The 14,333-nt window shown below is 31.1% G+C and overlaps 1 protein-coding gene across 1 annotated transcript; it reads left to right on the forward strand.

Annotated features, from left to right (window-relative positions):
• The first annotated feature begins 284 nt into the window (after nt 1-284).
• On the forward strand, nt 285-5,334 carry LOC127277586 (uncharacterized). The gene is made up of 12 exons (XM_051298842.1): nt 285-330; nt 3,331-3,405; nt 3,488-3,652; nt 3,745-3,813; nt 3,858-3,962; nt 4,059-4,148; nt 4,222-4,353; nt 4,459-4,539; nt 4,626-4,703; nt 4,808-4,879; nt 4,969-5,127; nt 5,213-5,334. The coding sequence occupies exons 1-12, from the start codon at nt 285-287 to the stop codon at nt 5,332-5,334; spliced, it is 1,194 nt and encodes a 397-aa protein (XP_051154799.1).
• Nucleotides 5,335-14,333: the final 8,999 nt, after the last annotated feature.

A 14,333-nucleotide genomic window follows, 5' to 3' on the forward strand; every position in this document is an offset into this window, starting at 1 on the left:
GATACAAATCAGTTCATTTCGTGAAGTGATCAAGTGCGCTTGTGAAATTTAAAATCTCTGGGATTATTTTATTTTGAACAATTTTAGTGGATATCGGAGGATTTTATTTTAAACAATTATTGTAAAAGTGCGAATAGTACAAAAACTTTGGAAGACTATATTTTTTTTTATTATAACAATTAGTGTAAAAGTGCGGGTGGTGCAAAAACTTTAAAAAAAAAAAAACTATTTTTTTTTTTTAAAAAAAACAATTAGTGTAAAAGTGCGGGTGGAGAGTAAAAAAAATGGCTGGAAATGCGGAAAACAGCAGAGAATTTATGGAGAGGTTTAGTAAGTTTCAAGATTTTCTATTTTTTTATTTCTTTTTACTATTATTGAATTATTTATTGATTGTTTATAACAATCGATAAATATATCTCATTCTCGGTAAACAAATACACACATCCTTTTAAAAATAGATAATAATTATTATTATTATAAAAAAAATTTTTTTTTTTTTTTTTTTTTTTTTTTTAACCTAATTTATTTATCTTAATAATTATTTAATAATTTTAATTTTGTTTATAATAAAAATTTTATTTATTTATTATTATTATTATTTTTTTTATAGATTTCAAATAAAATTAATAATTTTTGTTATTAATTTATAATAATAATTATTATTGATCATTAAATATTAATTAAACAATTTAAAAATATTTCAAAATGAAAATCGTTCATAATTTTGAATTTGCTTTCTAAATGCTATCAAATGTATATTCCATGCTCTTGGAGGGGTATGTATATAGTCGATGCGGCGCCGCATCTTACACTTGATGACAGCATATATAGATATACATGTATACACAGTTCCAGCGCGATGATCATAATATGAACCCAGACACATTATATTACAAAAAAATATTTTAAAATTAAAACTAAAATATATTATTATTACTATTATTATATTTGTTTAATTTTCTTTTTTTTTTTTTTTTTTTTTTTATTAATTAAATTAATAACATACATTGTACATAATTTAAATATAATTAATATTTTTAATTATTAACAATCGATTATAATTAATATATATAATTTTTTTTTTTTTTTTTTTTTAACTTTCTTTAAAATTTTAATTGTTTATAATTTTTTAGCAATATAAAATTACTTAATCAAAATATTTTTTAAATTTAAAATTAAAATTGATTAGAATAAGTAATTATTTTCAACTTTATTATTGATGTTTTATATAAAAAATTCTTTGTTCATAAAAATAAATTTACATTTAAAATTGCATTTTTTTTGTCTTGGTTCATATATTCAAAGCGCTATTAGGCATGGGTACCATCTATTTAGATGGGTGCGCGTACAGACAGCTCGGCGCCACAGCTCATGCCTTGTACACAGTATATATATATATATATATATATATATAGAGAGTATACATGCTTACGGTTTGAACATAGTGACCACAATATAGGATTTAAATGCACAGTGCATATACTGAGTTTTATGAATGAATTTCTCCTATATTTTTATTTAATAAACAACATGTATTAGTTAACTAATTAATTATTAATTAATTATTTATTTAATAGAAATTTCGTAAAAAAAATTTAAGTTTACTAAGTTTTGTTTATTTAATAAATTTATTTAATGTTATAAATTTTTAGCAACAATTTTTTTTTATACATATAAAAAATTGTTTATTTAACAATTTTCAAAAATTTAATAATAAAATTTGGTACATATAATAAAATTTTGATAATTATTTAAATTTTAATAATACTTATATTATTATTATAAAATTTTATTTCTGTAACAATTTCTTTAATAATTATTATATTATTATTTATTTATTTATTTATATTTATTTATTTATCTTTTTTGTTTTTAATTAGTTAATTTTATAAAAATTTACCAAGAATTATAAATTATTTAATAAATATTTATTTTAATAAGAATTATGGGAATTTTTGTTAACTTAAAAAAAAATTGTTTATTTAACAAATTTTTAATATTTAATACAAATCTCCAATAATAATTTAAAATTTAGCAAGAATAATTAAAGCATTTAATAAATATTCGGCTCAATAATAATTTTATAAATATTTAGAAAAATTATTTATTTAACAAATTTTTAATAATTATTACATTGTTTTTATTGTAATTTTTTTTTTTTTTTTTTTTTTTTTTTTTTTTTTAAATTGAAAATTTTTTTTTTTGAAATCAATGACATTTTTTAATTAGGCTTATAGTTTACGAGATATTTAGGATTTTATCTGGCAGTACCTTTTTATATAAATTTTCGAATGTTTTGAATTTGGAGAAAAAAAATTTTCAATCTCGATTTACATGTTTTAGATCTCAAAATTTCGTGTCTCATTGTGGTAATCAAATTTCGGTATTGATACGAACTACAAGAAAATGAAGTTTAAAAATTTATTTTTATTTATTTATTCCATAATTTTGTTTATTTAACAATAAAAATTTACCAAAATTTATCTGATTTTAACGTATTTTTGTTTAGTTATCGAATTTTTACGAAATTCAATAATAATTTTTATTACTTTGAAGAAAAATTGTTAAAATTAAATTTAAAGTTGGTTCAATGTAGGATCTATGTCGGTCGGCCTATCTAATGACAAATGCTCAATCTGTCGCTTGACTATATCCCCTCTATGTAGGCTAAGTAATATAGGACCTCTATAGAAGATATATATATGCGCTATGTAGGCCATAGTATGTAGAATCTATATAGGACTTAAATGTATTATTTACGTAGGTCAAATGTTCTACAATCTATATGGAGTTTTTATTTGATTTCTATATAGGCTTAACAGTATAGAATCTATATAGAAATTTTGAGGAAATCCGATATAGATGAATATAATATAATCTATGTAAGACTTGAAATCATTTCGAATTAGGAAGAATAATAATTGCATTATTATTGCAAAATTTTAATTATTTTATGCCCCTTTTTTTTTTTATTTATTTAACAATTTTTATAATTAACAGGTAATTTTTCTATAATTTACCAAAAATTATTAATTATTCTAAAATTGCGCTTTATTAATAAATTTAATAAATTTTGTTATAATTTTTATTATTTAACAGAAATTGTTTATTGAACAATAAAAACAGAATTTTATTAATTTTTATTAAATTTGAGATAATTTTTATAAATTACAATTATTTAATAAAACTTTTATTAAACTTTAGTAATAATTTTTATTTAAATTTTCATATAATTGCACTATTATCATCAATCAATTTTTTTTTTTTTTTTTTTTTAATATATGAATCGAAAAAAACTTTATAACCTAGAGATTTTGTTAGTTTTTACAGCAAGAGCTGAAGGAGGGGTGGTTTCCGCTGTGTGTTCCCACACCGGTATTAGATATCGCTTTACGATTGAAGAGGGTAAGTACTGTGAATAAGAAAATAAGGTAAGAAAAAATATACATATATACACATACACATATACATTTGTACTTAATTACAGACGGATGGCATTGGTATAAGGCCAATGAATATGAAGGTGCAAGCGATGCTGATGATGAGCGCGGTGAGGAGGAAAGGATAACGGTCGGGTGCAATATTGCAGCCCGCGATCGCAGCCCCGGCTCATCACGCCCGCCCAGTCAGGAGCACATCTTGCCCCCCACATGTAAGTATTATATATATATATATATATATTAGAGAAATATTTTTAAATTCAATTGTATTTATTGATTTTTGTGGTTTATTCTGGATTTTTAGTGGAGGAACCGGTAGGTGAAGATTGGCCTGAAGAGAATGGCCTGGCAGGTGATGATCTGCCTATAACAGGTAGGATATTGTTAACGTAAAGCCCATACGTGTATAAATTTTAGACATGCATATTAATACTTTAGTTTTTATAGATCGAGCTGATGAAGATGTTACATCTCCGGATGTAAGTGACATTGAGTCACGAAATTGCGAAGAAGATTTAGAAGGTAACAAAACCTCTTTTTTTAGATGAAAAACATATACATAATTATGGGTTCCTATATATGCATATATATACATTTTTCTTTTTTTTTTTTTTACAGATGAGGCAGAAGAAGAAAACGAATCGGAGAATGTTACGTCTCCAGATGTGAGTGACATAGAGTCACTAGGAGATGACATATTTGTCGAAGGTGAGTCATGAATATTATATATTAAATACACATTTGGGTTTATATTAACATTATTATTATTTTTTTTTTACAGATGATGTTCAGGGAGCAAGGGCTTTGACTCCCCCCGATATGCCCGAGCTTGTTTCTTGGGCAGATGAGTTTGAGGGAGCAAGGGCTTTGACTCCCCCCGACATGCCCGAGCTTGTTTGTTGGGCAGATAACGGTATGTTTTTTTATCATTACATGTATCCTTATATAAATTTTTGTATAACACTTGTACGTCTTTTCTGACATTCATACTTTTATTCATTCAATTTTTATATTACAGCTTATGGTTTTGCAGCCCAAGCTTTGGGTCGGAGTATAACTCCGCCCGATATGCCCGATCTCTTTTCGTGGGTGGATAATGGTAAGATATATATATATTATTTATTTATCATATTCGTATGACCTTTTTATCATTCATTCTTGTATTTATTCTATTTCGTTTTATAGGTGAGGGTCGAGCAATGCGAGGTTCGGGTCGGAGTACGACTCCTCCCGATATGCCTGAACTAGTGTTGGCGGGCAATGGTAAAATAAAAAAAAAAATTTATCTTCCTATACATTTTATATCACATTTGTACGCCTTTTTTTTTTAACATTTATACTTACATTTATTCTATTTTATTTTACAGATTATGGTCATTCAGCACGAACTTTGGGCAGGAGTAGAACTCCTCCTGATCTCATGATGCCTGATAATGATGGTAATAATAATTTTATTTTTTTTTTACAATAGTATTTTAATTATTTATAATTTTAATGATTTGTGGTATATCTTTTATTAATTTATTAGGTTGGGTACCATTCTTGCGTCGACAAGAGCTTCTTCCTGAGCTCCAACACTTTGAGAAAGTGATTGGAGTTCTTTTGAAAATAAAATTGAGGGGGGAGGACGATGATACAGCCGATTACCGCATAATTTATCAGGAGGAATCTGACGCACCCCCTCCGTGTTAGTAAATCTGTTTATAAAATATATATAATATATATATAGGTACATTCAATAAGTAAATTTTGTTTTCTTCTTCTTTTTTTAGATTGGTGTTTTGGGCCCACTAACCCCTACGAAGAATTATTATGCGTAATTCTTCAGTTGCGAATTGTGGAGGCAATAGGAACTCGAACTGAGTATCGCGTAATTTACGGATTCGACGATTAATATATTATTTTTATTTTATTATTATTAAAAAAAATTTTTTTTTAATTTTTTTTTTTTTAATTTTTTTTTTTATTTTCTTGTTTAGTTAATAATTGTAAATTTATTATATATATATTATTATTATTTTATTTTATTTTAACTTTAATTTGTGTTATATGGACTCATTTTCATCTAGAATTAATATATATTAAGTTCTGAGCAAATGTCCGGTTGTATGCGTGTGTGTGTGTGTCACAAAATATTGTGTACAAATTATCTCAAAAATTTTAACGGATTGTCTTCGAATTTTGTATGCTAAAATCTGACACAGGATTTACGGATATATCCAGAACGTTTTGTTTTTTTTTTTTTTTGTTTTTTTTTTTATAAAATTGTAAATAAATTCACACGGCATTTATTCACACATATGCATTTACTCGCATTCATTCATTCACACATTCACACATAATCACTCATAAAAAAATGTATTTAGAAAATATATATATATTTTTTTTTTCAATAGCAAAGAATGTTTGTTTGGTTGTTGTTTTTGTTTTATTTATTTATTTATTTATTATTATTATTTTTTTTTTTAAGAATAGTTTAATTACTTATTCATCTCCACTTCCAGTAAAACTTTCCTGTTTTTGATTCTTTTAACTGAAAATTTAAACTTAGGGTATGACTGTAGCAGCAATTAGAGTGAGTATAAAAATCATACATATATATATATACAAAAAATTTTGTCTTTTATTTGTTTTAACCATAGTTATTTTTGTAGAATTTCATCGCATGTAGTCAACATCGTTGCACTGATCACAAATTTTTTACCACTCACATCGTTAGAACTGAGAGGCCATTTTCTTTATTAAACTACACTTGACACATGGAGATTCTTTTACTGATGGAGAGAACTGGAGCTCGTATATTTTATTTTGAATGGGGAAAACTGGAATTTGTTGTAGAGTTCAGCATCGTATTTGGATAATTTTTGGGACTATTTGTAGAAAAACAAACAAAAACTCGCTGCATTGTTGATGAATGTTGACAAGATGAAAATTATATGCACTGGTTCGTATAGTTAATATTCACTTAATTCATTATTGTTTTGCTTTTTCTTATTATTTTATTTTTGTAGGATTTCTTTTTGAAAAATTGGCTTCGGTTTCCTGTTTGATGATGGTTTGTATAGTTTTATAACATTGTTTTTGATTTTAATTAAAAGTTTCGTGAGAGTAATTATAAATTTTCTTTTAGCTACTGAAGATAATTTTTCAATGGTATGACTCTTTTGTTGAACGGGAATGAAATCTGGGTCGTTTGCTGGATCTGATGCAGGACACATTTAATTTTGGAAGGAGCAGCAGGATTCAGCATCGACTATTATTCAGACAGAGACGTCAAAAGCAACTCTGTCCTGGAGCATCACATGAGGCGCAGGTGGAGGAGGCGGTGGAAAATTGTTGTTTCTTCTACGTCTGCTAGATATCTTTCGATAGCATAGGTAGATATTGCGAGACAGGATCAGCATCAATAGCAATAGTATAACCTTGAATCCAATGGTGATGTAGTTTTTCACATCTAAAATGCCTCCTATTAGTGGAATTTCCATCCTTTCTTTGCCGTGGTGAAATATTCCAGATAGTTTTTATTGAATGGGATTTTAGACCTCCTATTTTTACAGAAGAAATAAATGTTAGAATTGAATTTAAATGAAAACAGTGTTTGTATTTGAATTTCTCCAATACATACTGACATTAGGACTGATACTATTCACACTCGTTTGGTCGTACATGCGTATCTGACATTCCGAGTTCCTTTTCGTAATAGGTAATAGTTCGAAAATGCCCTCCAACGACTAACGCTTTCCTGAAGTGAGTTTCGAACAAGCTTTCTATAGTAGATTGTCGCCAGTCATTTTCATTGTAACGTTCTATGAAATTATGGTCTATATATTCGAAATCATCTTTTAAATACCAAGGATAGGGTATGTTTATAATTTGATATTTTGACTCTTCTGCTTCTTTAAACAATGGTGGTAAATCAAAACATGAACACAAACAACTTGTAAATCTCCTATTTATAGGTATTTCATGAAAATCAGTTATTCCTATTTTGTTTAGTTTATTTTTCCTAGCTTTGTGGATAGGTGTCTTGAATGGGAGAGACAATGGGAAAGAGACGTGTAAGCATTGACCATCTGGTAGAAATTGTAAAGGCCTAAAACAACAATTCATGTTGTTTATTAGATAATATATCCAGGAAGAAAAACCCATATCTAAACCTATTTGAAGAGTGAGTGTATTACTGCTTAGAATAACATACACTACATAATTATACAAAAGGCTTTTTGGATCTATGATTTTAATAGATCTTAGAATAGCATAGAGATTGGGATATAGACAAATAAAACCAGATTTTAATCGAAATATTGTCCTTTGTCCAGAAAATACTTTTACTGTCAATGATTCGAGAATTTCATTGTCGGATTCATCATAAATGATCATTGTTTGACCAGCAACTCTAACATCACGAATATTTTGAGCAGTTTTTAGACAATCTAGCAATATGGCATTATATGCTAAATTAGCTAGTGTTCTTGGGATTTTCCATGATTTTTCGAAATCCTTTAATAATCTTTTGATAATTAATGGTGGATTTTTCCGACTAATTTCCGAAATAGGGACATCTTCTACATTGGGAAGCAAGACTTCTAAAAATTCACTCATTTTGAGTTATATATATATATATATATTTATATATTTTTTTAATATATATATATACCTAATAATTAAACGGGATGTTGAAGATAATATTCTACAGTTAGGTTTGAAACTAATCCTAATGTTATAGCAGTTTTAGTTCCAATTATTGCAGAATTAAATTGAAAAGATGATTCCGTATTAGGGTCTATAACTAGAAAGAAAATTTTATCACCGTTAACTTCTAATTCTACACTTCCAACTACTAAAAGAAATTCGTTTCCTATCTTCTCTATAGAATGACTAATATTTTCATATTCCACGTTTAGAAGATTTACAGAAATAAAATTGTGTTTTGTTTTTAGAGATAGTAATACGTCTATTTCGTCTACAATTAAATCTGGGGACATCAGCGTTATATATTCTTCTCCATTTAACACTATTTCATCCTCAAAATTGGCAGGTGGCATTTTCAACGCTTAAGTACATATTGTTTTTTTTTTTTTTTTTTTTTTTTAGTACTCCTTACACAGTTTGCTTCAATCTCTTCACAACCTGATAAAAGAGAAAGATTTTAATTAACAATATGCCATCATTAATTTATCTTTATGTTTTGAAAATCTTTCGTTATTTTCATCTTCTAGGATTACATTATTATTTTGAGTAAATCCTACTACGGTATAAGGACCTTCGGCTCTCTTATCGAATTTATTCGCTCGGATTTCTTTATACGCGAACACCTTGTCGCCAATTTTCGCTTTTAGAGGGCGGGCAGTCCTATCATGATATTCTTTAGACTTTAGTTTCGCTTGGACAAGATTTTTGGCAGCTATTCCCTGAATTTCGCTCATTCTAGTTATAAGTTCTTTTAAATAGGATCCATAAGTCTCAAGCTCTGGTCCTTGGGGAAATGAACTTGGAATTCTTGCTAGTTTTCCGAAAACCAACTCGTAAGGAGTGAAATTAGTTGCCTCGTGAACTGATGTATTATAATTAAACATCGCAAAAGGTAAAAGACGATCCCAATCGTCAAAATCCTCAGCATAATGTTTAATAAAATCTGTCAGCTCAATATGGCTTCTTTCTAATGCTCCATTGGTTTGAGGTCTGTAGCCAGAAGTGGTTATTTGTTTAACTCCAAAAATTCTTTCCAATTTTCTCATGAGTGAACTTATAAAACTTCCTCCTCGATCAGTAAGAACACATCTAGGCGCTCCAAACTGAGAGAATAAATGAGTAGCTACTGCATGAGCGATTGTGGTTGTTTTTATATCGGAAATAGGGACTGCTATACAATATTTACTGAAATTATCTTGCATAGTGAGAATATACCGATTCCCATTTGGAGTAGTAGGTAACTTTCCTACGGTATCTAGGGATACTTTGTCAAAAGGGCCTGCAGGAGTATCGGTTATTATCATTGGTTCACGAGTACGAGCTCTAACTAATTTATTTTGAAGGCAACTCTGACATCCTCGTATAAATTCTGTTATTTCATCTCGCATTCGAGGCCAAAGGTAGCGTTCTCTAATTCGTCTATATGTCTTCGTTATCCCCTTGTGACCTGCTAGTAGACTTTCGTGATATTCCGAAATAATTTTTGGCCTCAATTCTGGGGGTGGAACTTCAATTTTTCCGTGGCACAATATCATAGTGATATCGCCACCGCGGAATATTTTTGTTAATAATTCTGTCATTTTACCTTGGGGAAGGGAACCTAACAAATCACCTGTATTTGCCATACGACATGTAGATCGAGTATCTCGGCTCAAAGCTAATTTAAGATTTTTCAAACCTAGAATTACATTTCGCCAGTCAATTTCGTCATAATGTCTTTGTTTAACAATTATTGAATAGGTACAATATCGTCCACTAGGGGTAATAAGTATCTGACCTATTTTTGGTCGTTTTTCCTGCAGTTCTTGAAGATCGATTCTCTCGGTTGCCACTAAAAGTTTTGAAATAGCATCAACTGGTTCACAATCTTCTGACATGAAATGAGCATAATTGTCTCTTTCATATGTTAATGGTTCTGACCATTTTTGAATTACGTTATTTTTAGTCAACACGTCTTTCGTTATTTTAAAGTCATTGTCGTCACAAGTATCAGAAAAAGATGGGGAATCATAATACGGAATACCTACACCTTTGGAAGATTTTTCTATGGGTGTACACTTTGTTCCCGACACATTATCATTAGTTTTTTCCTGTAGTCGGCGTGGCACAACACTAGATTTTTTTCCCATTTTTGAACCATTTGTTTTCATGTAGACAAATGGAGTAGATTGAGCATCAGGAATGACGGAAAATCCAGGTGTTTGAAATATTGATCCTTGCCATTGGGAATAATCCTTAGCGGGGGAATGCATGACATCTGGATCGTCCCTGAAACGTACTGTACTCTGTCTTCCTTCAATTTGTTTAGCAGGTAATGTAGGCGAAGGTCGCGGCGAATTTTCTATTTCAACATTTGAAACTTGGCGCTTGTTGTAATTGTCCAAAAATTTTCTTATCCTTTCTGTGAATGCATCATCTTCGACATCACTATTTTGGCATGGATCCAGGGCTTCTAGAGTATCAAGGAGTTCTTCGTCATTTTCACCTTCCGATACATGCGTTAATTCTGGACGAGTAAATTCTTTATCCATTCCTTCGTGGTCCCATGCTAATGTTAGGTTAGTTTGATCGAATCCTCTATTTTGCATTGACTTGTCAAATTGCTGAAATGATTTTTCTAACCCACTTTTTACTTTCCACACTTTGACGTCTGATTCTTCTTCTGTGCTTCCAATCGGTTGGGGAGCAATATTAATAATCACATTTTCAAGATCACAAATTCCTTCCTCTTTTTCTTCTTCGATTTCAAAATCGTCCATGATTTGTTCTTTATTGACACCTTCTTTTGCTAATTGATCGGCCATTTCATTACCAGTTAGGCCTTGATGGCTCGGTATATGTTCCCAGACAACGTTTAAGGGTTCTAAAGCCTTTGTTAATTTTTCAAAGGCAATGCGATTTTTAACAGGTTTATTTTCCTTAGTCTTCCATTGGTTTAGTTTCCATTTTGGGATCCAATCCGTAACACTTTGAATTAAGAATTTTGAGTCGGTGTTAATCCTCAGATTTCGGATTCCTGCTTCTTGAGCTTTTAAGGCGGCTACAGTTGCTGCTTCTATTTCAGCTGCATTGTTTGTTTGTCGACCCTTGGATCGCTGAGAAACATTTAAGGGGTGATCATGACCAAACCAAATACCTATTCCAGCTCTTGGTTCTCCACTTCCGTTGAAACTACAGGCGCCATCTACATAAACGTCTGTATAAGTGTTTTTCGCTGGGGAGAACAGAGGAATAGTGGTTTGAATTTGATCCTCGGAACCTACTATTTTTGGACTCGCCTGTTTCTGTTTTGGGGTTATTTCTACACTAGGGAAACCGCTATGACTTTTTCTGAAAACTGGGGGATCAGAATCTTCATTTAAATCCTCATCTGTTGTTGTTTCGCTAGAAGATGATGGTTTTTCACTAGAAACAGGGGTTTCTGGATTTGGAATTTCCCTTCCTCTAGTTAGTCTTTTTGCAATACAACTCTCGTTCGGATCGAGGAGATTTTTAGTACCTCGAGGTAAGGTAAATGTTTGATCCTTTCGTTCATCTCTCTTGGTACTACCTTTAGGTCGACCCGGCGGATTTTTACCTGTGGAGAGGGGTTGCTTAGGAATCGTTGATTTTATGAGAGTTTTAGGGAGGGGTCTTCGCATTCTTACAACTTGTGATGGATCACTTAAGGTTCTTTTATAATTAGGATTCAAAATATTTGTTTTTGGCTTTTCCTTATACCTTGCAGAAGTAGAGGGCTTTTCACTATTTGAAGAATCCTTTTTCGCGCACTTTTCCTTATTATCCTTCTTGCTAGATTCGCTTCGCGTTATGGGTAAGGCTCGATATTGCACGGATTGTTTCTTATCTATTAACACGTTCATTGGAATCTGATCAGGATTAGGAGTTTCACTTTTCGCACTAAGGTTCGAGGATGTAGATTTATCTGTATCTGCGTCCGTCGTCACGTCGCTTTGATTGTCTTTTTCTTTTATGGGACTGTTTGATAATGCTTCTTCAATTCTGTTAATTTTACCTGGCTTGTACTCGAATTTATACACGTAATCTTGAAGACGTAGCCTCCACCTGTGTAATCTCGCACCTGGATTTTCAATATAACTCATCCAGTGTATCGGTTCGAAACCGCAAGCTAGAATAAATTCTCGACCATATAGATAAGGTCGAAAATTTTCTACGGCATATAGGATCGCAAGGCATTCTTTTTCCGCTTTCGGATATTTTTGTTCATTTTTATTTATGACCTTTGAAAAATAAGCCACGGGTAAATCGATTCCGTCGCATTCTTGAGTTAAAATAGCACCTATTGCACGCTCAGATGCGTCGGTAGTTAATTTAAAAGTTTTCGTAAAATCAGGATATTGTAGAATAGGTTCTTTACAAAGATGGTTCCTGAGTTGACGAAAAGCTTTTTCCTGATCATCAGTCCATTTCCAAACAGTTTCTTTCTTTAAGAGGTCTGTTAATGGATTTGATATTTTTGCATAATCTTGTATAAATCGCCTATAATAACCGGTTAATCCAAGGAATCCTCGAAGTTCCTTGATAGTGGTAGGATGGGGAAAATTCCTTATCGCATTTATTTTATTAGGATTAGGTTTTACCCCTTCTGGACCGATTATATGACCGAGATATGCTACTTCCGTTTTTAGAAATTCGCATTTGTCAGGTTGTAATTTTAAGTTTGCTTCACGGAGGCGATTAAAAAGCCGTCTAGCTCTTCTATCATGTTCTTCTAAAGTGTCGGAATGAATAATGATATCATCTAAATATACGAGAGCTTCCGTATCAAGCATACTGTTTAAAACGTTATTTAATAATCGTTGGAATGTAGGAGGGGCATTCTTTATTCCCATGGGCATACGCTTATATTCGTAATGAGCGTTGCCGGTAGAAAAAGCTGTTTTAATCCTATCGTCAGGGTGTGTTTCTACTTGATGGAAACCCATGGCTAGATCAAAAACTGTAAAATACCGCGCAGTGCCCAATTTTTCGAGCAGGCTATTTATATGGGGTAACGGGAAAGAGTCACCTATAACTTGCTCGTTTAGTTTCCTATAGTCTACAACAACTCTCCATTTCTTTTGACCCGAAGCATCGAGTTTTTTGGGAACGATAAGAACTGGGGAATTGTATGGTGAAGTCGAAGGACCAATGATTCCACAGCTCAATTGTTTTAGGAGCTGCAGATCCATTTGTTCTCGAGCTTCATGAGGACACCTGTATTGTTTTCTAGTGATGACTTTGTCATCTCTTGTTGGAATTCTATGCTGAATTAAATGGGTACATGACAAAGGTTCCCCATTCAAGTAGAAAATGTCAGCATAGTCTTCTGCCCAACCGTAAACAACTTTTCTTTCTTCAGGGCTCAGATGTGAAACGTAAAGGGCATTTTTAACCTTTATAACTCTATCAGAATAACCATTAACATTTTGATCCTGAAGTTCCTCTAGTTCCGAATCTGTTAATTCTTCTCCAGGAAACTTGCAGAAATCAAAAGGTATTAATTCTTGTGGAGTTAGTTCAAGATCAATATCCTCTTCAGTGGTATTGATAGCCACTGCATGACATACACCATTGGTATTGGTAACCACTGCTTCACCAAGGTAAAGTCCTTCGGGTGTAGGTACTAGAGGTAAATAACCTTCTTTTAGGCCCTTGTTAGAAACGTCGATCGCGATTGGTTGTCTAGTCCTCGCTTTAATTCTGAGAATTCGAGCAAATGGTTTAATTTCAGGTTTCAAATTTTGTTTCGATTCTTGTGATTCTAAATCTACGAAGGGTATAGGAGTTATAGGATCCGAGATTGTAACTAACGCATTATGTCGAAACGATATTTGAGCTTGCTCTTGACGAAGAAAAGGTCTTCCTAAAATACCTGATGTGGATATCGGAAAATTATTTTTAACCACGTGGAATTCGACTGGATTTTTCTGAATTGTAAGTTCGATAGTTCCCAGAGTCTTAACGGAATGATTTGTTATTCCTGTAATTTCAGCGCTGTTTTTGACTGCAATTATTAGTTCCGGGTCCAGAGCATTCAGTTTAATCAAATTAGTATCTGATCCAGGATCAACTAAAAATTTGATTTTTGGATGTCTAAACTCGGGAGCAGTCAATTCGACTACTGGGGAGTCTTCGCTCCTAATTCCGACTCTAAGGATTTTACTGAATTCTCCGCGAAGTGTACCGTTTTCGAACGCT

This window comes from Leptopilina boulardi, unplaced genomic scaffold (genome assembly GCF_019393585.1).
Source record: "Leptopilina boulardi isolate dan_hultmark-lab unplaced genomic scaffold, ZJU_Lbou_2.1 LbouV2_169, whole genome shotgun sequence".
Taxonomy (NCBI): domain Eukaryota; kingdom Metazoa; phylum Arthropoda; class Insecta; order Hymenoptera; family Figitidae; genus Leptopilina; species Leptopilina boulardi.